The sequence below is a fragment of the Pezoporus wallicus genome, unplaced genomic scaffold, assembly GCF_028554395.1.
Source record: "Pezoporus wallicus isolate ANWC-B61680 ecotype Strahan unplaced genomic scaffold, APGP_CSIRO_Pwel_v1 scaffold_13428, whole genome shotgun sequence".
Taxonomy (NCBI): Eukaryota; Metazoa; Chordata; class Aves; order Psittaciformes; family Psittacidae; genus Pezoporus; species Pezoporus wallicus.
The window spans coordinates 2,712,389-2,738,838 of NW_026637482.1; the positions used below are offsets into that span (position 1 = coordinate 2,712,389).

The following is a 26,450-nucleotide window of genomic DNA, read 5'->3' on the forward strand; positions in this document are numbered from 1 at the left end:
TTGGTCCTGTTTCTTTTTCCCTACAGAGAAACTGAGCTTCCATTGCCCTCAGTTATTTGCAGGGTTGTTGTGAGCCTGTACAAGATCATAACAATCACACTAAGCTTCCTATGTTTTCTAGGAATCTGGAAACACCACTGGGAAAACAAGGCTGTCTCTATCATTGAGCCTGGCTTAATTTTGCATTTTGCTGTATGTTTTAGCAAGCTCTGCTATAAGGAACTTTTAAAAGTTAAACAGCTCTCTAGCTGTGGCAGCCCTTCATCAGAGCTTCCTACCAGTAAGAGGAAGACCCCATTCCTTTTCCTACAGAGGTGGTGTCAGCAGTGTAAAAAAGAGATATATTATGCACTGGGCCATTTCTCCTCCAGAGCCTATGCGATCCGTAATTGGAAGGAGAGTGGTCACTATTCAATAGATGATGTAATGTGTATTCAGTGTACAGACCATATGTTATCTTCAGAACACTTCCTCCAATTCAGGCAGCTCCACAGGTAGGAGACCTGGTGCCAAATTAGCTGTTGTCATCTCCTCATGGCTTAGTCCAACTCAGAAGGAAATAAATATTTACATCTTAGCTGAATCCTTTCAGCTTCCTTCACTTTAAGACATATGGATTTGTGGCCGTGAGGGGGGACTAGACATTGTGTTAAGCGCTAGATTATGCTAATGAATTCATGTTTTATATCTGCATAAGAATTAATATTGATAAGCATATGTTTATGAGTTTCATATTCAGCAGACCCTTTCAGGCATATACCTATGTGCCAGTGCTTTGAAAAATCTAGCATCTAGCAGTTGACACAAGCATCATAGAAACTGTAAATTGACTTGATTTGATTTTAATTTAGGGGAAAGAATGAGATGTAAAAAGTGTTCTACTAAAGTCACTTACAGCCTGTATTATTCTGCTATGCAGTGTGTGAAGTTCTTTAATTTGCATAACAGACATGAAGAGGAATGGAGAGTGGCTGAGCAGGGAGAGAAAAAACTCTGAAGAGGAATGTGAAACACATTTTGCTTTACTCTGAACCTGTAAAATACTGTGAGTTTAAATTGTTCAGTGGTTTAAACAACCAACAGAGAATCCTGCTATCCGAGTTACTAAATGACCTTGCCTTCAGGTGGAATTAGAGTGCATAATCAGTCAAACACTTATTCAAATGAGAGGTTCAGTGAAAGGAAATTCCCCGTCAGACCTGTCCATCAGAAATTAAGTTACCTGTTTTATTTGCATTAGAACATAAACTGCAGCTTAGAATTAAGGGCTGCATATTGTCCTTCCAGCAGAGATGTGGTTGTTCCCTGCACAAGAGAAACAGTCTTACTCCTAACAGTTTTTGTGCCTTTGGTAATTCAGCTTTCTTTGTGTGTCTTGGTCCTTGGCCAAGATATCTTGCTTTTTGAGATTCAATATTAACTTCTCAAAAAAAAAAAAAAAAAAATTCTGCTTCATTTTTATTTAAGAGCAAACAATGAAGTCCCATTGGAGGCTATGACTCTCTGGAACATGTTCATAGAATCATAGACAAACATGTTCATGTTTGTCTTAGAAGACTCAGAGTCTCACTGCTCAGCTGGAGGAGTTTTCTTGTGATAGATTATCTCTGACGATATTTAGTAAGCAGCTCACATACAACAAATAAAGGCCAGCAATGTGTAAGACTTACTGCTTCTGGCAGTTTCATATTACAATAGGCTGTGAGCAGTTCCATCTTGCCACTTTTGCCTTAGCCTCTGAGGTCTATGCTCCAAGAAAAAATATAGGAATACCCTTTCTGAGCTTGTGCCTGTCATGAAGATTATCCGTCTCCCTTTCAACATCTCATAAGAGATGTTTTGAGTGGCTGATATAAGTGATACTTGATCCTTTGGTGATGGAAGAGAGATCTTATTTACTGGGTTCTTGTGTTCTGGCATGGTGCTAACTGGAGTTTAGTGTGATGTGGCCTGCACTCTATAAATGTTACTAGTGCCATTGTAGCTACATTGCCAGTTTCAGGGTCAATGCCTACATGACTAGTGCTCAGTAGTGTACACGGCATCTGGGCCCCAGTCATGTCCAACAAACATGTTTGCCACACATCTTAATGTCCTTTTCCCCAAACCCTTCTCAAACTCTGGAGGGGCTCTTTTGTTGCCCTTAAGTGCAGGCTGTAAAATCTCTGCAGAGGCATGATGCTTTTCAGAAGGCCTGTAGTTGGTAAGTCAAGCTCTCAAAGGGCCCCTGGGAATGAGTGCTGGCATTGCTTATTCAGCCCTTCTGCATGCACTGTGTGACTGTTTTCACTCACAACAAATATTGTAGGCAACCTTGAGTATCCTTTGAAAATCTGTTGGTAGACATCCTCTTTCTTTATGCTTGCGCAGAGCTGCTCTGCTTCCAGCTCTGCAGTGTCACTGTAGGACTGGGCTGAAGGCAGAAAACAGATTTGTTTTACATATGACATGAGGAACGGTGTCTGTGCAAGATCTGGCACAGAAAAGCCTCTCTGCTTTTTGCTTTAGGCTTGCAGCTCTCCTACACATAGGCCTCTCAGGTGCTGTATCTTCTAGCCAGCTCTGATACAGCAGAGAAGGATGAGAGAACACAGCAAATCAAAGACTGACTGAGAATGCGTGGTGCTTCCAGGCTGTTTAATGCAGCTCAGGCTGACCATCACACCAGGAGAACGAATAGCTGCTAGGCTTACGAGTTTGGCATACTACAGCACAGAGAGCTCCAGAAAAAAAGAGGGAAATGGAGGAAGAAAGGCTGAATTTTCACCAAAACCTAGGTGATACTAAAATCTGCAAAACTTCATCACACCCTTAGAAGGTCCTAAGAAGCCAGATTCTGCTAATACTTTGCTGTTATTGTAAAATAACTCCTGGAGCAACTGAGACAAATTTATTGGAGAGGATATTCAAAGGCTTCAGTGAAAATCTAAGAAATCAAAGTCCTAAGGACCTTTACATTCATGTCTGCCCTACTGACCTCACCTCTCAGTTTCTCCATACAAATCTGCCTGTATAGCATCCTGTGGGGTCCCAGTCTGTGACTTCTGATGGCCATACTGCTTTTTCTGTTACAGAGAAGGGTATGTGGTTAGATCCGTCCAAATGGTACAGTTCTTATATAGAAACAAGCTCATATTATGTGGGCTTACATGAACTGATTGTTGCAAGAAACATATTTGGCCTTATGGCTGATGACTCTTACAAGAGGCAATGAAACTGCTTCTGCTATTTAATTTGCAGTCCCCTGGTATGTGTATTATTCCCAGTACAGTACAAATGAGTGCATCCAACTCTTGTTGTTTTTCTAACCAAGATACTGTGTTTCTTTCATTGATAGAAGAAGATGCTGAACCACAGAATGGTAAGAGTGTTCCCAAGGAAGTTTCAGTATTCAGGGACTGTAGCAATAGGACAAGGGGTGATGGGTTTAAACTAAAACAAGGGAAGTTTAGGTTAGATATAACAAAGAACTTGCCTGTGAGGGTGCTGAGGTGCTGGGGCAGGGTGCCCAGAGAAGCTGTGGCTGCTCCATTCCCGGCAGTCTTCAGGACCAGGCTGGACAGAGCCTTGGGTGACATGGTCTAGTGTGAGGTGTCCCTGCCCATGCCTGGGGGTTAGAACTGAGTGATCTTAAGGTCTTTTCCAACCCAGACAAGTCTATGATTCTGTGATTCTCTGTCCTTGCTCTCTTCTTCCACTTACTTCCCTGTAGCCACTGTCAGACACAAGGCACTGGGCTGGATAATCTTTGACCTGACCCAGTATAACCACTCTTTTTATATGCACAGGTGATAATTGAAGCATTTAGCAGGGTTCTAAATGCGTGTGTGGGACCTTCAGAAGGGACTGAAGAAGGATCTATCAGAGGCTGGATCCCTAACCTTCCCTTAAAGTTAAGGGTGTCTAAAGGGCTGTTCTCCCCTGGGGGTTCCTGTCTGCAGGAGTTCAGGGTGACCATGTGCTTACCTTAAACACTTTTGTTACTTTTGCTGCCTAAAATTAGGTAAGGCAAAGCTTGCTTTAGCCCTTACTTGTCTTCCCTGAATGGCTGTAAGTCATGCTGAGGACTAGCCTTGGCTTCAAGAACCGTGATGAAAGGGTTGTACAAAGTTACCTTTGTCCCCTCTTTGGGCAGCATGGTCTAGGGTGAGGCATCTGCACCCATGGCAGGAAGGTTGGAACTAGATGAACTTAATGTCATTTCGAGCTCAAACCATTCTGTGATTCTTGCCATGCAGCACCAATTACAGCAAAGTCCAGAAGCTGGGCTGCTGGCATGCTGCAACATTTAACTGTTGGAAAATTTATTCATATGAAAATCTTCCCATTCTCATAGACAAAGGATTCCCCCTCGCCCGCCCCCCCCCCCCCCCCAATTTTGTCAAAATCCTTTTCTCATCTGTTATTGGGGCAAAACAACCTCCTAGCCAGGGTGTTTCATTCATGGATAAAGCTTTCATTGGAACTTGTTGTAAAGAAGCTAAGGGTTGGGGCCAGATTTTGCTCCCAGTGAAATCAGCAACAAAACTCCCATTGATTTCCCCGTGAGCTGTATTGAGCCTCTCCTCACAATGGGGAAATTTTTAGAGGAGTTACGGTGGTTGTGGACAAGGTCTTGTTGCTTTGTGCTTTCAAAAGAGGACTGTTTCTGATGGAGGAACAATCAGAATAATTGTCTCTTTAAATGAATGGTTCTCAGAGCCTGCACTGAGAGGCAGGCTCCCTCTCTGCGGCTGTGAGGCTAGTCGGAGCCTCCAGTAAATCAGCATGCAGGAGCTGAGATCTCTGTCCTTGAAGAGATGCATAGTGACCTTGCTTGTGCTTACTCTGAAGGAATAACCCGCGGAAACACGGCAGCCCAAATAGTGAGCGGTGTAGGACTAAAGGCAGTGCATTCTGCATATAAATGCTACAGTACCGAAGGGATGGCACGAACAGCACGCTGCTACACAAACTGCAGCTTTCCTGCTAGCCTGACCAGATTGCTGCTTTTGTTTCTTTTGCAGGAAGACTGAACGAAATCCTCATGATCATTACATGCCTGTTCAATAATAGCACACCCCAGTCACGTCTCCTTGCGAGCACATTTTGTTGGAATCACTGAGCAGAAGCAAAGAAGAGCTGACGACTATGTGCTTCCAACGCAGGTTGCCGGAGCCCTGTGCTTGCCATTGGCTGTAGTTCCCTGGTTTATTTGCAGCTTCCCCCATCTGGAATTTGAAAATGGGATTGAAGTAGATAATTGCTAGCAGCGGGTTTTCAAGAGAGGCTTAGAGGGAACAGAATGCCTCTTGCACAGCACAGGCTGCTTGTGCTGAAAGAGCACTGAGAGACGATTTCAGATTTTACCCACATCTGAATCTCCTGGAAACTTTACCATGGAAGCAAGCCATTACGCACAGTCCTGAAGTAAACATCCAAAGGGGCAAGGAAGGGGCATCGGGGCTAAACAATGGGACACCTCGTCCTTGTATTGCTCACAGAAAAGCCAGGAAGCATTCCTCTCCGCTTCCCAGCAAAAAGGGCATGAAGGTGACAATGAACTGAATTTTCCCCAGTAGCACTTCAGTGGCTTTTAAGGATGGGATACTCTGACCCTTCGTCAAGCAGGGATTTGCTGGGAAACAGAACTTTGTTCTTCATATTCATCTGCGCCTTTGCCGTGGTCACCTTGCTGCAGCAGATCCTCTATGGGAGAAACTATCTCAAAAGGTAAGGGGGGGATTTTATGGAATAGGAAAAGTTGTCTGACTGGACTGAGCTGAGATAGAGATCCAGCAGCACTATTATAACAGTTCAGATCACTTCTGGGTGTTGTGCTGACAATATCTTGTCACTGCATCAGGCATCTGTAATGTCTGTTAGATTATTAATGAAGTAAAATGATGGGGAGAATATAGTGATTTCTGTGTTTCTTAGATTGTGTTTGAACCCTCAGCTGTTGTAAAAGTCCAGGTTTTACTTAACTTAAACTAGATTGACTTGCACCACCTGAGTGTTTGCCCCTGATCAGACCCTGACACAGAGGCTTTTCACCCTATATAAGTTTAGGCTGAAATGGCTTGAGAGGTTAAGGTAGCCTGCTCATTGCCTGAACTTTCATGTCTGTAGAAACAAACGTGGATGTGATTCCTAAAATCAAAGTGGTGATATTAATGTTCCAGGTAACAGTGGGAGCACTTTATTTTTCACTGCTGTGTTCTCATGAATTACTGCTGAGACTGCCTTGCTGTAAAGCACATCGGTCTTTGATCTAAAAGTGATGCTGCTGTTTTTACAGCAAACACCGGTGGGGATCTTCAAGTGTTTAACCTTGACCCATGCAGAGTGTATTTTACTTAAATCTAGTCTGAGTTGTTACGGCTTGTACAGTTTTATAAAAGCGAATGTTTCTTTCACATGCTTTGAGGTAAGTGGGTTTCAGTAGCGTAGGCAGCTGCTGTGGAATTTTTTACTGGATTTTAGCTGCTTTTTATGCCAGGAGAGATCAATGGTTTGATTCTCACTTGGGTTTCAACTGATGCACTTGTTTGCCTTGTGCCAGGAGCAAGCAAAATGCTGACAAATCAGCAAATGTTTCTTGCTGGGAGGGAACAGCAAGCATAATATTAATATGTATAGACAGGAGTGTTGTAGTTATCCACAAAACAATTTGTGTGCCTTGCATAGAAGTGAAGCCTTGGCTGGGGGACGCTTTTTTTGGGCACCTCACTTGCAGAAAGGTGTGACTCAGTTGGAAGGAACAAGAATGAACAGAAGTGTAGAAAACTTGTTTGTTTGGCTCAGAGAAAACTGAGGGGGGATATAATTGTCTTGAAATACCCAAACTATTTCTATGAAGAAGAAGATATTAAACCCATCTCTGTAAAGACTCACCACATGATAAGAAGCCATGGACTTAAGTTGCAGCAGGAAGGAATCTAACCATGAATGGAAACTTCTAAAGAAAATGGCTACCCAGGAGTTACAAAATCTTCATCTTTGGGGGCGTCAGGAACCTGTTAGGTAGATAATACTGATCTTCCTGGGTGTTGAGACAATGACTTTATGACCAGTTGCCTTATTTTCTCAGTTTTTTCCATTTGACCTGGAGGTCTTGCAGCCCTATCAACACTTGCTTTTCTAAGTCAAAATGACTGCAGCAGGATTGGAGTAGTGACAGACTGAAATGAAAAATGGAAAAGGTAAAATTATGAGAAGATGCAACTAAAACTATTCCAGTGGGTGACCTCTGTGGCCGGTCTCTGTCCTGCCTCATGCCCTGGGAGCCTCTCCTGTTGTCAGTGGGCTGCAGGAAATGAAGAAAGGGTGATGTCCAGTTCCCAGTCTGATTCTGAGCACTCTGCCATCAAGAGTGCTCGAGCAGGGAGATGTGCATACATTTTGTCACTTTGAATGGAAAACACTATTTATTTAATTGTATTTAATTTTATTTTGATTCCAGCTTATAATTGTTTCTTTTCCTCTTTTTTTATCAGATGAAAGAGTCTTAAAGAGGTTTCCCACCCCGCTCAGTGCAGGGAAAAAAGCACTTTATCTCCTTTCTTCTTCGAAGTGGTAGTTCTCATCTTTCATGGAAATAAAAATGCAGGATGTGGCAGTCTTGGGTTGTCAGTTATTAATGACAGAAAGGAGATTTACACAGCAGCCTACATCATTACCATAATATTATCACAAAGGTACTTTTCTGCTTTCTCTTTCCCTCTCTCAATCTCATGCCCTGCAGTACATGATGGTGACCATTCCCGGGCAGTTTGATTGCCAGTCTACTCCATGCAGAGGTAGCTGTAACCTTTGAATTACTCTTTCCTTTCACAAACCTCCGGTGTTAAGTCCCCTGCTAGAAGCTGATGCCAGTTGTGACGTTCCTTGGACACATTATAGCTTGTACCTCCAGGGGCCACAGTAGAGCTGGTGGTTTTGGAGAGCATTCTTGCAGAGGGGAAGTGGGATATTTATAGCTTTGGTGCCTCTGGCCAAGCTGGAGCATGGGGACGTTGCCTAAACCTAAAGCTATTTACTCACTAGAATTCAACATGCTGCCGGTTTTATGATACCCTTTGCTTATATCCCGACATCTGCAATGATAACAGGCCTCTTCCCAAGGCAGTGGGAAGAAATTCCCCAGTATATTTAGAGAAACATGAAAATTGTCCAGCCTAACACAGGGATAGCTTGTTTCTCTGCAAGAACATGATGGAAATGGTTAAAGGCCAGCAAAGCAGTGGGAATATGACCTAAAACAAGCAGTGGACAGTATAGACTAGGGAATGGTCCCAGTAAACTGTGTGGACAAAGCCACCCTTTTCTCGGAGAAAGATGGAAAAATTAACACTACATAGGTGTAAGCTGTGCTATGACACTTGTCCTTGCAAGCGTGGAACTGCCTGGTTTTATTGATATAAAAACCCACCTGAAGCTCCCCATGGAGGATGCCATGGAGGCTTGTGGTCCTGTGTTTGCCATGCTCCCAAACCTGGCTGTGGGGGTGGCAGGACTGCAGACAGGAGAGGGATGCTGCAAGACATAAACTCTGCTCCGTGAAAACTGATAAGGGGCCCAGCCTCTTCTCAAGTCTTCTCTTTCCCCTTAATGAGCTATTAATGAGTTCTTGGCATTGCTGGAAGGAGAACGTAGGGATTGAATTTCTGAGTATTCACATATTTTTCACCCTCCATATAATGTTCTCTGCTCCTTCCCCTGCTGTTTGGTACTATGCCATTAGAAGCAGAATCTTTCCCATGTTTTTTTCCCCTTTTTCAGTTGTCCCCCAAGTGGGATGGATGTGGATGCTCTCAGCAAGGCCAGTGCCTTATCACTGTATCCTAATGAGAGAGTTAAATTACAAGCTGGAGAGTGGCATTGGAAAGCTCTGGTCTCTGTAGCCCCTGATCCTGAGTAAAAAGGATGGTGAAATGAGATATAATTAAGGGACTTTAATACGGATCTCTGGGGTAATTATTTTTATTTTAGGATTAATGTGATGATTAAAAATCCGCTGCATTGATCTGCTAAAGTAGGTTAAATGCTGTGGACTTCTGCTTAAATCCAGAGCTGCCGCTTGCTTTTGTATTGACTCATCTTTCCAATGCTCAGCTTTCAGCTGAATTTCCTTTTGAATCAGATGCTCAGCTGAGGGCTTGCTGGCCTTTTTTTTTGTGGGCTCATATTTGGCCAGCAGGGAGTAATCCTGGATTACATCAGGAAAATGCCTCTACAGTAAAAAATGTTGAAAGGGTCCATATCTTCATCTCCCAACCTGTAGCATAGGAGATATCAATAGGACAGTCCTTTGACTGCTTTGGCAGGGGAAAAGTATCAGAGCAATACTTCGTTATATACTGATATTCTATTGGTGGGAAATTCACTGAATGCTGTTTTTTTTAACAGCCTAACTTCTGCACAGGGTGAGAGTCAGCTGAAGAAGGGAATCTGCCTGTTCAAAACTGCTTTTCTTTTTTTTCCCAGCCAAGTGAGGAGAACACATTTTCAAAGCTATTAAAGACTTTAAACAGAGATTACCCTAAGGTCTGTCAAAGGGGGCATGTACAATAACTCAAAGAATCACACAGGAAGAAACAGCAAGCCTTCCTATGCAGGCAGCCTGCGTTAGTTAAAAGCCTTACATCTTTTAAATGAGAATAAAACATCTCTCTTATGCGTGTGTACCCTGTAATTAATATCAGCTGCTCATAACTTGAGGTTATACCGCCATTTTGGTATTTCTGGAGCAGATTTTTTTCAACAGTTTTAAATCAATCCTCAGACATCTTTACCCTTTTCCTTACCCACGCAAGAAAGATAGCTTTTTTTTTCTTTTTCTTTTGCACAGAGTAGGAAAGTAAAGAATAAACCCACAGAAAATAAACCTGGACTGTGACTTGAGAGATCATTTATTCTGTGCCATGCTGTAAGACACGATCATGTGACAGCAGTAGCTGCAGTGTGGACATGGAGGCTGCATGTGGTCTGAGTTGTATTTTGTCCTGAGCTGGGCTCTTGAGGAACTACAGCCATATCTTGCCCCATACCTGGTGTGTGCTCCTCTGACCTGTTCATAACACCCTGTGAAGATGCTAACCATGTCCTAAGACGATCTATTCCAGTGTTTAAAGTCTCTTTCCATTAAAGCATCTTTCCCGGGCAGCGTAAGCTGAAGGTGACATTGTGAGTCATCTCTCAACATACAGCTCTGTGACCCTTTCCATGTCTCACCAGAGTGAAATATTATCCCAGCAAAATACCATGATACCCGTGAGTCACTTCTATGAATCCCTGATGGGGCTGCAGAGCAGGTCTTGGTTTTGGTTGGTTTTCTTTAGAGGAAAAGAGCGCTGGAAACTTCAGGAGACAGTAAATCCTTGAGGCTGTATACACCAATATGTATATCTGTTGGATATGGTCATCACCATAAAGTGACTGGAGAAGCTGAGATTCCAGCCATGCTTTTCTTACTACAGGGTATTCCCAAGAGCATTTCAAGGGGATGGGGCACAGGGTGCTGGCATCCCCATCCTGCGTAACTGACCTTGCCAAGACCAGGAACTGAATCAGCTTTCTGAGAGATATGAGGAGCACTGGAGGCCGTGCTTGGGGAGAGCTCAGAGGAGAGGCAGCAATGGGATGAAGAGGGCAGAATGAACAGGGAGCTGATAGATTAACTCAGCTGTCTGCAAAGTCATCCCCTCTAGTCATCCCCTTTCCTTTCTCATTGCTGCTATTGATTGCTTTATGTAAAGCTCCTGTCTCCTTACAGCAAAAGAGATCACAAGACGTGAGCTCTGAGTTAAAGCTCTGACAAAATTTGTAAACAATCACAACTCTACCACAGGCTGCAACAGAGGCTTTCATTGTGAAAACTGTTCCAAAGCCAAAATTTTGTCATATGATACTTGGAGGTTTTTTTCCTGATGTGTAGTATTAAACACTTTTAAAGAAAAGCATCAAGCGGCTGAAGTTTTAGTACCAGAGCATGAGAGTATGTTACTTCCTCTCTTGTGTTCCCTGGCTCTGATGCAGAAAACAGGCAGGGTTTGTGCGCCTGTTCCTTCTAGATTTGCTTTATTCTAGCACTGTTGTGTTGCACCTCTGCCATTAAGATCATAAAATCACAGTAATGTTTTGAGTTGGAAGGAACCTTAAAACTCATCCAGTTCTAACCATGGAAGCATTCTAGTGCTTATTCCCCACCCCTGGCAGTGCTCAGGGCCAGGTTGGACAGGGCTTGGAGCAGCCGGGTCTAGTGGAATGTCTCCCTGCCCGTGTCGGGGGGTCTTGGAACTGGATGAGCCTTAAGGTCCCTTCCAACCCAAATCAGTCTGTGGTTATATGAGTTTTTACTGGGCTTTAGGAGCTCTACAGAAGCTTCTTGACCTGGAGCAGTGAATTACAGGTGCCCCATTTACCAGCCAAAATGCGGCTTACTGATTAATACAGAGAAAAGTAAATCCTAATTCTAATTCATATAATACCCCATGACAGCTTTCTTCAACTTTGTTGTGCGGGGATCTAGGCCTACTTCTGTCCATGGGAACAGCTTCTTCTTAATATTTGGCTGAATATCTAGGCCAAATCTGCTTTCTGCTCTTGACCCAGATCTGTTGCCTCTGTATGACAAGGTAATGGTTGAGTTATGCGAATGCCTTAGCATTCAACACCTGTAAATCAAAGCCTGTCATCCAAAGTGGTTTAAACCCTGTGACATTTCCTTCAAAACCATCTGTTACAACATGCCATAATTTTGGGAAAACTAGCTGCTTCTTCTCTCTCTCTGTGTATGGGCAGGTACAAAGTTCAATCTCAGCTACACACGCAGAAAGCCAAGCCCAGAACCCATTCTTTGTGATTTGAGCTGTGTTAACCTATGTCCCACCAGCCTGTGCATGATCACATCCTCAATCACTGACCTCCACGGCCGGTGTTGCAGACCTCCTGGTAATCCAGTTTTTTATTTTTGACCTGATTGGAGTGTCCTGATCTTTCACTTGCTGGATTTGGTTTAGACATAAACACTGTGCAAAGCTTTGCATTTTCTTACTTTTCGCTGTTCCTCATTCTTACCCTTGATAGCTTTTTCGTTTCATTTCTCATTCTTTAATTCAAGTGTATTCATTGCTCAGCAGTCCATTCCTCCCTCAGGCAAACTGTGAACTTAACCTCTCATTTCTTTGAGGCATCCTTGCCCTCTGTTGCTTGCATCCATTTTGCTTTTTCATCAGTCCCGCAGATAGTCACTGTCCTGCTACGTTCTCTTTATTTAGCTACTTCTATGCTTTAATGCTCACGATGAAAACCTTAAAAGCAGTCTCTGTCACTGGTAGTTTCATGGCATTCTCCATAAGAACAACCACAGCCAAAGCTAGGCTTTTCATTGTCCTAGCTGAAAATCTTGTGCAGTCAGCAGTTTGGAGGTAGGAGGAGATTGAGCCATTCGCTTCTGTCCACGGAGAGAGGGAGCACTACCTACCCCTGTGACTGATGCTGGGTACAGGCACATCAACTCTAAATGGCATTTTGTTCATCATCTTCAGCATGAGCCCTTAGTGCAAATGGGGCACTGTGGGTATGCTGAAGAATATACTGCAGTTTAGGGGCATTTGCCCTGATACTGAACATATTAGTTCTGGAAAAGTGAGATGCAAAGTGATTAGCTCAGTCAGATTGCTAATGCTGTGGTGAGACTGCTTGTGGTACCGATGATGCATCAGGTTATCTTTGGAGTGAGCTGTGATCCCAAATGTCAGAATTTGCTGGTATCTATCTTAAAATGTTTGGCTTGATTGTCATTTTTTCATTGTAAAGAAAACAATCTGCCTCGCTGTCATATCATTCTGTTGTGGCATTTGAGTTGCCCCTAATTATTACAAATAATGTTTTAATCATGAATAATTCTTACAAATAAAATTGATGCAGATAATCTGTTACTCATTGGATGTTTATCTTCCAGCCATAGAGGAGAAACTGAAAGATCATATTATTTTGAAAGGTATCCTTCGATGTCCTGGATGTCCTTGTCAACACTGTGTCCCATTTTAAGCAGACCACTTGAGTTTTGCCATTGTGTGTGTTTCATCTTTCTTAGGAAGTGATTTTATATCAGGTTTTTCAGATGTTGGATGTGGATATCTGATTCAAAATTTAACCCAAACGTGAAAAGTGCTACATGAAACAAACCCCTTTTCTTTATAATAGTGGTTAGAATCCAGAAGCTTCCCACCTATGTTTCCAAATCTGCTCTTCGTGCTAGTCAAAATATACTCCTCCACCACTTTAATACTATCATTTTCCTGTAACATGCAGAGCCAAGCTTGTCCCTGATATAATATGGCCAAATGTGTGATGTAATCAGATGTACCTGTTTCCAACATTCTCTATCCATATTTTTCTTCTCATGGGACCTATATTATTGGATTTCTTTCTTTTCAGTGAATATATCATTCCTTCTCTGCCACATATTTTCATGAGACCCGCCCCCCTGCAGTCCTGCATCCAGCTATGGGGCAACAACGCAGGAGGGATGTGGAGCTGCTGCAGCAAGGCCAGAGGAGGCCACAGAGATGCTGCAAGGGCTGGAGCAGCTCTGCTCTGGAGCCAGGCTGAGAGAGCTGGGCTGGTTCAGCCTGGAGAAGGCTCCTGAAGGGAAGACCTTAGAGCAGCTCCAGTGCCTAAGGGGGCTGCAGGAAAGCTGGAGAGGGGCTTGGGACAAGGGCCTGTAGGGACAGGCCAAGGGGAATGGCTTTAACCTGCCCGAGGGGAGACTGAGATGAGCTCTTAGGCAGAAGCTCTTCCCTGTGAGGGTGCTGAGGCGCTGGCACAGGGTGCCCAGAGAAGCTGTGGCTGCCCCATCCCTGGCAGTGTTCAAGGCCAAGCTGGATGGGGCTTGGAGCAAGCTGCTCTAGTGGAAGGTGTCCGTGCCCGTGGCAGGGGTTGGAGCTGGATGAGCTTTAACGTCCTTTCCAATAAAAACCATTCTATAATTCTATGATTATTATTATCTCTGTTGGCCATTATGCTTCTCTTCACTTGTGCACAGTAGTCTCTCACATTGGAGACTCCTGATATTCCCGTTTCTTATCCAATTTCCTCTTGTTCTCTGATCCATTTTAGTGAGTGTTTTCAATTATGCTCATCTGCAGGTCAGTCATGCGTACCACTGTTTTCATTTTATTTTCCATACACCCCATGGGCACAGTGAGTCATAGTTTCCTTATTTCGCAGAAGGAACTGGATCTTCAGCAAAATTAACCGCCTGACTTTCTAATACCTAGCTGTTAACAGGCTAGAGGCATTGCTTTCCATTTGCAAAGAGAGTAGTATGATCATTTAACACTGAAGTCTTCAGTTCCTCCTCTTAAGGGCATGAGAATTATGAAACAGGGAAACTGAGATACTGTGAAAAGGAAGTGATTTTCCATTGACTCTAGGGAGCCTATGCATGACCTGGACTGTCTGTGTTTCCTGTGTTTGGGTAGTTCGAAACCCTGTAATGCAACAACATGACCAGGCCTATAGAAATGTAATTATTACAGTATAATGGTATATACAGAATCAATCTGTATTTTATTAGCTTTTAACTGAAGTAGGAGCTGGCGTCAAAAATACTGGGCTTGCTGTCACCTCCTAAAGGCTTTTTTGATAGGAAGACTGTATATAGAGAAGGAATATGAGAATTGCTAGAAATAAAGAGTAGGACTAGTGAAGGCAAGTAAGAGATGGAGCTCAGAAAGAAAATGAAGTAATTTGTCTTTCTCTTGGGGACATTTATATCTTCCTTTCACTTTTCCAGAGAAGGAGTCTGTAGACTCCTCTGCTTCCCCTTGCTTGACCATCTGTGGTAGTCAAGCAAGCTGAGTCAGATGAGCTGGTGGTTTTTGGGGAATGTGTTGGCACTGGAGTGGCAGGGGTACTTTTCCATGCCCTCTCCTTGCACCACTTGTGTAATGCCCTTGTTGTCACTGGGTCCTTGTTACCCACAGATGTTGATCACTTAATTACTCAGCCGTGTCCACCAAACTGCTCTTATACCTTCCAAGCAAGTGGGTCTCTCTTGAAAAAATTCTGCTGCATACTCATGGCCTGCTCTCTGGTTAAAGCCCAGACAGGACTGCCAGCTGAGCTTGAAGTCTGTTGGGTCTTCCCCCTTTGTTAACTGTAGAATAGCTCCCTTTTAAAAGCCTTGCTTCTTGTCTGAGCTGAATTGTCACCTTCCCTCCGTGCTTTAGAAAGGTGGTGAGACAACCCTGAGGTGGGATCTCAGTGGGATGGCAGCATGGATATGAGTCTTCATGCTGCAATCTATCCACTTGTTCATTCTTGCCTTACAGTTCAAAAGACTCATAATTGCTTGATATCCTCTGCTATTAAAATCTCCGCTTCTGCAGGAGTTGTCTCTTGTTTGAATTGTGGCAACAGGCTTTTTGCTTTGCTTCCTGCTGCTTCTTGACAGCTGGTCTTGACAAGCACTTCAGAATTACTGCTGTTTTGTTAATTTTCTGTTTTTTTTCACCCTCTCCTGCTACACTTACATTGCGCCAGTGTTTATTTGACCACATACTGATTCAACATTTACCATTCCTAATTAGGATCAAAATATTGCTTTGACATTTACCTGAAACTTAAGGTCTTTGTTGCTAAGACATCCCACTTCACAGAGTTTCTCTAATGTAAGGCACATTACTCATACTCTTATTTGTTGGGGGTAAGTCCTGTGCTTAGTGATGCCCATAAACCTTAATGAGAAATTTGCTTACAGTGACTGGGCAGGACATAGCATCTCTGCAGTAAGAGTGTTTCTGGTTATTGCATTTTTTAAAAAGCCTTTCCTTGTCATCATCATCATCACACATTGGGGAAATGTACTAATTTTAGAAGGAAATAGCATTAGGGCAAATTGAGCAAATGGCGAAGTTCCATCACTGGTAATCATTGGTAATGATCCCACGTTTAAAATTAGCTTTTCTGTTTTTTAAACTCTTTGACATGCACTGTCTAAATTACATGGGAGACATCTATGTCTAAGTAATTTCCTCTGCTTTCCTTCTTTTATTTGTTCTGCTGCTTTTTCTTTTCCTTTTCTGTTTCCATCCTGCATGTGCTTTCCTAATGCAATTCTGATTCACAGTTTAATTCACCTCTTCTTTGTTTACCTATTTAAGTGCAGTTACTGCTGAGAGTGAATTTAACTACAGTAATATGCCAAAGAAATATACTGATGGAGCAGTTGAAGTCTGTTTCCTACTTTCTCAGGCTGTTGCAGATTTGGCCAGACAGCTTTTATGAACATTTACTACTGACAGCTGAGAGGATTACAAAACTTTATACTTTTAAATTGAAATCTCCCAGCTCAAGGCTGATTGAAATCAATGGTAGAACTCTCAGTAATCTTGTTAGAAACAGAATTAACTCAGGTCAGTGCTTTTTAAATGTCTCATTCTTGATTTCTACTTAGTCTGTATACTACAAACCATTATTCATGGAAGTTGTTCTTACTAGGAGGAAGAAGTTTATTGTTCCACCATGCCAGAAAAAGCAGAGCAGCAGCTTGGTCTCAGCCTCAGTCCTATAAGCTGTGTAATGCTTCTTTGGTAGTGCGTTTTGTGTGTACTCAAGTCTATGTGTTCTTAACCTCTGGAGTATCTGGAGTTGAAAGAAGAGCACCCTGTGGACCCCTTTCCCTGTCACATTCAGGGGCAGACACTTGGCTTACTCCTGACCCTAACCTCAGCTCAGCACTTTGTGCTTTGTGCTTACCATGTTGAAGAGTCATACCTCAACCCTTTCTTGCCTGTGTTAAATATTTTTGTACCTCAATTGGATCCCGTATTCTGCCATTTCAAAGCTAAGTATTTTAAGCTGTTCATCATAAGACATACCTACCATTCCTCAGTGTTAGTCTTCCTGATCTCCTCTTGGATATTACCCAAAATGTGCATGTCCTCCTTTAAACTTGAAGCCTCAGCTGCAGTACGCCCTGTTCCCAAAAAAGGCTTGATGAGAGGAAGGCAATAGAGTGGTTTTATCATCTCTTTTGCTTTATGGACAGATTCACCCCCCTCCCTGGAGCTTTACCTCCTGCTGTTATTTGCCAGGATGTTAGCTATGCTTTAGGAAAGTTCACCTCTGAAGGATACAACGACACCAGCTATTAATCTAGATTAATACAGTTTCATATCTAAGCCCAAAATGTCTAGTTTAAAACCAATTAAAAAGTGCAATTCCAGCTTGTTTTTCCCACACTTCTACCCTTTCTCCCCATGTATTATTCAGTGCTGCCTTAGCAATTAAAACATATTTTTAAGGCCATATATATAGATGCCTTTTAAAGAGACATGCACATTCAAAAAAATATTTTTCCATACCAGTTCCAGTATGGCAAAAAAATGTGTTAGACTGTGGTACATGGTAGATAATCACAAGTGTTTATTTCAACAAGCCTAAAAGTGAAGGTGTAAGTATGCAATATCATCTCATTTTTCTTATGGGGATCAGCACAGTCTCTTTGGCTTGTTTTGATTTTCTTGGAAAACAGGAAAATTGCATTAATGTATTTAAGTAAGAAGTAATAAGAATGGATCTCCCATGAGCAAAAATTTGGCTTCCGTAATTTGAAATATTCCTTTTTTACACTTAAAAGCAAAATTAGATTACAGGAGAACATGCAAGAAATGAAAATGCATTTGGAAGAGTCAGAGGAAGCTTTTTTAAGATTTTCATAGTGCTTCTCTCCTACCTTTTTTTGTGGGAGGCAGCTTGAGAAGGGAGGGGAACAGCTTAGGATGGCTCTTTAACCTGCCAGAGGGGAGATTGAGATGAACTCTTAGGCAGAAGCTCTTCCCTGTGAGGGTGCTGAGGCGCTGGCACAGGGTGCCCAGAGAAGCTGTGGCTGCCCCATCCCTGGCAGTGTTCAAGGCCAGGTTGGACACAGAGGCTTGGAGCAAGCTGCTCTAATGGAAGGTGTCCCTGCCCGTGGCAGGGATGAGCTTTAGTGTCCCTTCAACCCAAACCAGTTTGTGATTCTGTGATTTTTAAGAACCAGTTCATAGTGGAAGGTGTCCCTGCCCGTGGCAGGGATGAGCTTTAGTGTCCTTTCAACCCAAACCAGTCTGTGATTCTGTGATTTTTAAGAACCAGTTCAACTAGGTCATGTGAAAATGCCCGCACTGCAGATATTTAGACAAGGTTGTCTTAAACTAGCTGACAACCAGAAGTTACATGCATACATTTCCACAATACAGAACAAATGAACTCCTACTATATGTTTTTGGAGCTGTTTAGAGCCGCTCCACTTCTCTGCTGCAGGAAGCCAGGAGTCATTATTTTCACACCTCATGTTGTTGTCCCGTCTTAATTTTCTGTGTTTGTAACTGCTGCCAATTGGCCTGGAGGATGGATGTGGTCTGAGAAATTTTCCAGCCATTGTAATAAGCCTGTGGACCATGAAAACTAATGGGGTCCTACTGAATGCCCTTTCATGTGGGCAAAGCAGGCTGGCAGATTGCTTCCTGGCTGTCCCTGCAGAGCCCAACCGGGAAGTTAACTTTCAGTATTGGCAGCACCAAATGTTCACAACTCAGCTGCCAGGCTTCTGAAATCATGAAATTGGGTTAAAAAGGAGAAGATTAAAAATAACAATCTGCAGGATTCTTTTTCGTTGACTTCTAAGCTAAGGGAAAGACTTGACTTGTGTTGTCAAATGTTTCTTCAGACTCAGCCTTTTAAATTCATGTGAAATTTCCTCCCAACTCTAGGTGTAGTTTCCAGATGACTATAGGCATCATGGGTCTTGGAATGAATTTGTGAAAGTTTGGAAAACAGATGATGATTGTGATATGCATTGACTTAAAAATGTCATCTTCCCAAAGAAGAGAAGCAATATACTGTGACTCAGAGAAGACGTCAAATGAAAATTCCTTTGCTAGCATGGCCAGAAAGTCAGAGGAATGGCCCAGTGCCCACCACATTTAACTACTGTAGTTGTAAAATTGAAGTTTGGAAGGTTTAGTTCTTTGGCCCTGCAGTTTTCCATGTCTCCAGCTTTTTGCACCTTCCTCCACTCCATGCGTATGTATGTTGTTTATGAGCACAGATGATTACTGGCCTCCCAGTTTGGCTGGGGAGTCTGGTATTGTTTTCAGCCAATGACTTGTAAAGTCTATGGGAGGGGAAAATTGGTTCTTTCCACCTTGAGATGATGTCTTTTGGTTCTTGATATGTTATTGGTTTTGATGAATGTGTCATAGTCGCATTTCTGTGTTAAGAAAAAGGACATTGAGAACTCATGCTGATAGACTTAATGAATGATATCAAATATAAACTGCCTCGTTTTCTTGTTAGAGGACTGCAGTTTAGCTGGCAGAATGGTGAGGAATTGGCAAATTGGACCGGCACCTTTAATTTCACGGATGACGGAGCAGTGAAGAGTGGCAGTGACACAGGCACCAGGTACCAACACCCGAGGGAATGACTAAAGAGACCTCTCTCTGTTTGTATAAAGCATAACTTGAGTGCAGGCTGTATGAAAAATGAGATTTGCAACCTTCTTTGGCTGCTTGGTACTACTCCCCATGGCACAGAAGATGCCAGGGATACACACACGCTGTGCTGTTTAACCCCTTCAAGGCTTTGGGGCCATTTTGTAATATGCCATATTCACCTGTGCAGTACACAGGATGGGGACTTCCATGTCCTGGTCTCTCCTATTTCTGTTCTCCCACCAATGCTATGTGTCAATGTGACAGTGACAGTTTGGGAGGGTGGGACTTGGGTGAAGAATGTCCCAACATGACAGTATTGATGCACACAGAGGACACTGGCCCAAGGCTTCCTTTATAAGAGAATATGTATTCTAAAATACCCATAGTTTAAATTGAAATCCTTCCAGGGCCTAGTAGAGAAAAATGTTCTATATAGATAAGACTGTAGTATTTCCTTTATTGACACTGCTTTTAAAATCTGAGAAGCACTGATGTGCTGTTGAACTTTTTGTACTGATTTGTGGCAGGATCCTTTTGACTGGCATGTATCTGAAGGGTCATGGAGAGCCATGTGCATAGTGAGGAAACTGGCTATAGTCGTGCCTCAAGAGCTCCATAGCTATCACAGGCCATCTGCATAAATACAGGTACAGGTACAGGGTGAATAATTGGGGTATCTTCCTGGAACCTCAGTTGTAGAAGTTAAAAGTCCTAAGTCATGTATAGTATCAAGTTCAGTAAGTAGCAGGGATATTTTAGAAAGACTGTAGGTGAAAGAACAAATAAAATGAATTAAAATAAGTTTACAATTAATACCTATGTGTAAATAAAACACTCCCTGGTTAAATGACATATTTTGTTTAAAAAACCTTCATTGTGTTAACTGTACACCACTGTAGCTGTGGAGTTGATAGCATTTCAAAGGCAAGCAGAAGTGCAAAGCCTGACCTGCCAAAACCCATCCAGCGTCACTGAATCACAGCAATGCTGCAATTCCTGTTGCTGTAACCTGATCCTGTATGAACAGTACTTGCTGATTTAACTAGTTAAGGTTCTTTAGAAAATGAACCAAAGTAGGCTGCAATTTTTCACTCAGAGGAAGGGAAAAATGGTTAATTATCTATGTATGTTGCTATCTATCTATCTATCTATCTATCTATCTATCTATCTATCTATCATCTATCTATCTATCATCTATCCTTTTGTTGCCTTCTTTGTGTAGTCTGTAAAGTCTCCAGTTTAGGCCCTTGGCATATAAAAGAAGTGAATGTAGCATAAAGATGTGAGAATATTAATAAGTATAGATTTCCCCCTCTATATACTCTTTCTTGTCAGAAACAGTGAAGCATCATTGCTTGCAGGATAGGGAAGCAAAACTCTTGACTGCAAAATACATACTATGTGCAAGGCACTGAATGCCACTACTATTCTTAATATGTTTAGCCTCTTGACAGACAAAGAGGTTCAGGATGCAGGTGTTTTTTTTATACAAACAGGCTCAAGCTGCACAAGTTAGACAAAAATTTCAAAGGTTATAACATCAATAAAAGATGTCAGTTTCAAAGTCTATGTCGTGTTAATGACTATGGATCTGAAAGAGGGGGATTTTGAGTTAAAGGCTGCAACACACATTGCACATAAGTGTGTTGTGGATTTTATTTATACATTTGTCTACTGTCTGAAAGCCAAGAATATAATAAAATAAAATAGAACTGTATTATATATATTATATATATAATTTTATATATATATAATATATATATTAGAACTGGAGGTGAGAGTGTGGTGAGTACTGTGTCATAAATTGTTTACTATTTACCTTTAATCACCTTTCTTGCTGTGTCATCACTAGACATCCTCTGAGGGTCTTAATCTGACACCCCACTTCAGGCTGTTGAAATGAATTGAAAACAAGCCTTCCTGTGATGAATAATTCTTTCAACCAAATGGAAAACTTGCAGACTGCATTTTACTGACCTGATTTTACTTGTATATATTTATAGGTCTCCAGAGAGATGTCTAAAGTGCACAAAACTATTTATACGTCTGTGGTATTAACCCATGTATATTCTACAACTACTCTTTATGTTTTAATTATGTAACTTAATATATAGTGTAGAGACACTGACAACTCATTCTGTAGGAGTGATTTGTTGGATAAAAATGAAGGACTTTGAAAGCAAAAGCACACTGAGAGAATAAAAGTGCATTAGAATTACAAGATAGCCGGTCTTCACAAGAGTAGTGTCCATATCAGAACAGTAAAGATTAAACGTCGCATGAAAATTGTAAGTAGGAAAGAAACAAAGAATGTCATGTTATTGATCTCAAGATAAGCTAATTCAGACCTTAACTGATGTACAAAGTTAAAGAGTGGCTTGCAGTTGGAATGTGTTTACTGTGCAGGGGAGTTCATTACACAGCTTCAGAAAATGAGCCATTTTTTTGTGCCATTTGCTTGAGCCATTGCTCAAGCAAAAATACCTTTTGCTTTTTATCTTTCACTATGTATTACAAATCTTACAACATTCTTGTGGGGTGTCATGGTTTAAGCCCAGCTGGCAACCCAGAAAACATGCAGCCGTTTGCTCACTCCCCGTCTTCTTCCCCCCAGTCCCGAAGGGATGGGAAGGAGAATTGAAATAATGTAACTCCAATGGGTTGAGATAAGAACAGTCCAGTAGCATGTAGCACACAAACCACTGCTGCTACCACCAATAATAGTAATGATAAGGGAAATAATGAGGGAAAAGAATACAATAGCTCGCCACCCACCGACTGATACCCAGCCCGACCCAAGCAGTGATCTAGCCCTTGTGGGTAACTGCCCCCAGTTTATATACTGGGCATGACGTGCTGTGGAATGGAATACTTTTTTGGTTAGTTCTGCTGAACCCAGGACATGGGAAATCAGGTAAAACGTTCTACCTGGTGCAGTCCTAGAGCCTTGATTCCTCTGTTGTCTTTTTAATGTTTTACAATTTACTGGGGTTTTGAGTCTTCATGCTTAAAGCATTTTCTGCTGCCAAGAAGCTGTCTTAGTGATATGATGATCTTTCTGTTATATTGGTTGGGTTATGATGTTCTCTGCCACTGGTCCGAGTTGAAAATTTCAATGTAAGACTTAGGTGTTGACACCACAGAAGCCTTTCACAGGTGAGAGAAGACATGAGCTTTATGCTTTTGGGCCTGTCAATTTGTACAGTGAGTTCTTCAGTATGACAAATCTGGAGCTTTGTCCCCAGTGGCTACAAAATAGATGTCTAATCAGTTGGATTCATCAAAATCACATTTTTCAGACAAAATCGCATTTTTCAGTAAGGCCTTGGGCCATCAGACCTCATTGGCCAGGACAGCAGCTGAAAATGTACCCACTGCTGCTTGTCAGCAACTGGTCATGTTTTGATACAGCTACTGTGAAAATAAAAAACACCAAAGTGTACCTAAAACAAGAATTCGGTATACTCTCCAATAAATCATTCTAGGTGACACATTTTACAGTAGGAAAACCTCTAAACAAAGATGCATGGCAATCTGTGGGAGAGATGACCTAGAAAGCACAGGGGGTAGTGGTGTTGATTTGGAAGTATGGTCTGCAAGGTGGGCTTATCAGATGTGGGTGAGCAGCCTGCAGATGTACCCTGGATTTTGCTATGTCATTTAGGGCTGTTTCTGCTTTAGCTCCTGCTGTTACACCTGCAGCTGTTGCAGCAGAGCTGTATTGGGTAGTATATGAGACCAGTTGTAGAGAGAGTAAGAGGACAGATGAGAAGGGAACAGCGTTAGCATTAGCTGATTAGCTGGAGTGGCTGTTTGCTCAATTCATACTGCTGTTGTGGTATTGGGTAGCAGAGCCAAACAATCCTCAAATGATAAAGAAAAGGCTCTGGGAACACCTAAGAGCAGCTTCCAGTACCTGAAGGGGGTCTACAAAGGGAGAGGGGCTTTGGACAAGGGCCTGTAGGGACAGGCCAAGGGGAATGGCTTTAACCTGCCAGAGGGGAGACTGAGATGAGCTCTTAGGCAGAAGCTCTTTGCTGTGAGGGTGCTGAGGCGCTGGCACAGGGTGCCCAGAGAAGCTGTGGCTGCCCCATCCCTGGCAGTGTTCAAGGCCAGGTTGGACACAGGGGCTTGGAGCAAGCTGCTCTAGTGGAAGGTGTCCGTGCCCGTGGCAGGGGTTGGAACTGGATGAGCTTAAAGATCCCCTTGAACTCAAACCACTCTGTTAATTCTGTGATCTGTGTGTTGAGATGTGAAGACAGATCAAGATCAGAATGTCAGTGCCACTTTGCCAGGAGCTGTCAAAGTCATTATGAAAAACATATCCTCAGGGTATCACAGCTATGGTCAACTGTACAAACATGTAAACTGTCTGTGAATTTAGGGGAGCAGATCAAACAGGAAATCTAGAAATGGAGCACCTCTGAGATTTGACAGATGGGTGAATACACTTTTCTAAGGTTACTTGTGAGGTACATATAGGTATCAATGAACTGCTTTTAAAGGACAGAAATATGAAAGCCACTCCTCTTCTCTGGAAGATCACACGAATTTAGGGCTGGTTCATGGAAACACTTTTGTTGTTTTGTTTTTTCTAATTAAAAATCTTCAATTTGGAAGATAAGCAGGCTATCTTGGGAAGCTGACTTTGTCTTGGTGGATGGACATTTCTGATGCTGTTTATTATGAAAATCCAGACAGATTTGTCACACTGTAAAGAAACAAATCTAGCCAAGCCTTTCAAAATATCCTAGGTGGATAATCAGGAGGTTCATGGGTTAATAGCTTTTAACCTCAATTGCTTGAATCTCCCGGGATACATGAGCTCTTGTACAAGAATTACAGCTCTTGATTTTATTTTTTTTTCATTACTCTGGTTCTTCTAGAAAGAAAACCAGCCTTGCATTAGAAATGCCATTTCTGTCTTTAGCTTCCAGCCACTGGATTTTATTTTTCCTCGCTATACTGTATTAAAAAGCTTCCTGTCGCTACTAATTGCTTCCTGGTACAGTGTTGCCCTACTCAGTCACCATATGTTTAGATTAAGCTTCATACGCCTCTCATACTTTTTAGAACCCAACTAATTTCTGCAGGTCCTTTTGTAACTCCCACCAACATCTCAAACCCTCAGAGATGAAATATCAGAACCGGATGCAGTAATTCAGAAGAGCCATTACCACATAGTGCATACAAAGATGTATGACCATTTTCTCTTGCTTATATTTTATTTTTTTTACATGACAGTTTATAGTGACACATTTTATTCACAACTGCAACCATATACTGAAAGTTCATGATCAGTTAGACATCTACTACATCAGGTAGCATTATAGATGAAGATGGTAAAGTGGTTTAAACCACTTAATTCCAGTGACATTGGCATCAACGGCTGGTCACCAGGAGAAGTGAAAACCATCTTTTTTTTGTGTTTGTTGTCGCCAAGGAGGTAGTCGAATAATTTAACGAACCTACGTAACAGAACACTTGTTGCTTCTCCCTCTTTCTTTGTGCCCACCGCACCTTCTCTTTCAGCTCTGTCTTTCAAGCACCATCTTGTAGTGGACCAGTCAACACAACTCTCAAATGGCAGAAACACACATGCAGCAGTGTGATTTTTTTGTGCTGCAGCCCGAGTGAAGTGAAAATTAATCTAAGGACATAGAACATTTCTGCTTCACTTGCCAACTGTGAGAGCAGGGGGATCTCATTTAACATCGGTATGCCCAGGTGTTTTCTTTTGCAAGGTACAGTATGAAAGGTTGTTATGAGTTCCATCAACTTCAGAGACTGCTCTTGTTCTTGGTGGTAGTCATAGACACTGTGCAGCATCTATGAGAGCAGAGCCCAAGGTCCCTGTTTCTGCCTGCCATGGACTTACCTGCCGCTCACAGAATCATTTAGGTCAGAAAGGACCTTCGAGAGCCTCTACATCAACTTCTTTATCTACCAAACTGGGATTGTGCCTTCCAAACGAGGTCAAAGTAATCTTAGGAGAATATGCCATGTGAAGTGGTAGGATCCATTCTTTGAGGGGAGAAAGCTCACTATATTGATGTCAGACCCTTAAACCTTTTGACTAAATCTTGTAGGTTTTGAAGTTGTTACATAGAAATATTAGTAGAAGCAAAGTGATTTAGTCACAATGTGCTCTCTGATGAACTGATTTCAATGCCTAATTTGCTTTGCTCTGGATGAGTTTTCCAGAGCCCTTATAGTGATGATATGCTCCACCTCAGCTACAGCAGTTTGAAGATCCCATTGTAGCCTAGTCAGATGAATGTGAATCCTCATGTGCTTTGGGGAATGTGCTCTGGAACACTTGCTATGTACCTGAGTAGTGGTGGTGAAACTAGACCTGCGGCTGGCCATGGATCTGCCCAGACTGATGAGCGCAGGCATTGCTAATTGGACAGTACTCTTAGTATTTAGCAGAAGCCTGCACGACTTGGTTCATTTATTCTCATCTCTTAGTCACTGGATAATGTATATTTTTGGAAAGATCTTTGTTTTTCCTGCAGGGTAGGTGGAATCCTTCCTGTTACACTCTGTTCTCTTGCAGCATAAGTGCTGCAGCCTCACTGCAAACCGTGCAGAACTAGTACTGCAGGAATGAACAAAATGGAAAGGCAGCTTGTGCAGGAGAAAATGCTCTTGTTTAAAAGATGCTTAACACCCAATTGTATTTTAAAACCTTTGTTCAATATATCAGACAAATCAGTGCCTCAATCCAAGTGTCACTTTAAGGCAGGATTGAAGTCCCAGGCTTTTAAGTTCATGTAGCCATGATCAAGAAAAGCTTACTTTTGATCAAAGCAGGAGTAACCCAGCTGGAGATGATCAAAGACTTAAGAGTTAGCTGGTGTACTGGGAAACCAAATATGTCTTTCGCTAGCAAGCTCAGTAAGCTGCTCAGCTGGAAGTGAGGTTGCAATGGGAGACATGAAGGTTGGAAAAGAAGTAAGGCTCAGTCAAAAAAAG

At 42.3% G+C, this 26,450-nt stretch overlaps 1 protein-coding gene across 5 annotated transcripts in view; it reads left to right on the forward strand.

Annotated features, from left to right (window-relative positions):
• ST8SIA5 (ST8 alpha-N-acetyl-neuraminide alpha-2,8-sialyltransferase 5) overlaps positions 1-26,450 on the forward strand; it is a 75,140-nt gene that overhangs the window by 29,570 nt on the left and 19,120 nt on the right. For 3 of the 5 annotated variants that reach the window (XM_057405719.1, XM_057405720.1, XM_057405721.1), the window contains 2 exons: positions 5,007-5,712; positions 19,333-19,440. In XM_057405719.1, the coding sequence (XP_057261702.1) occupies positions 5,582-5,712; positions 19,333-19,440 (239 nt within the window). In that variant the 5' untranslated portion in view covers positions 5,007-5,581. Of the gene's footprint in view, positions 1-2,932; positions 3,081-4,713; positions 5,713-19,332; positions 19,441-26,450 lie in introns of those variants that run through there. The other 2 variants (XM_057405722.1, XM_057405723.1) reach the window with 2 other exon arrangements.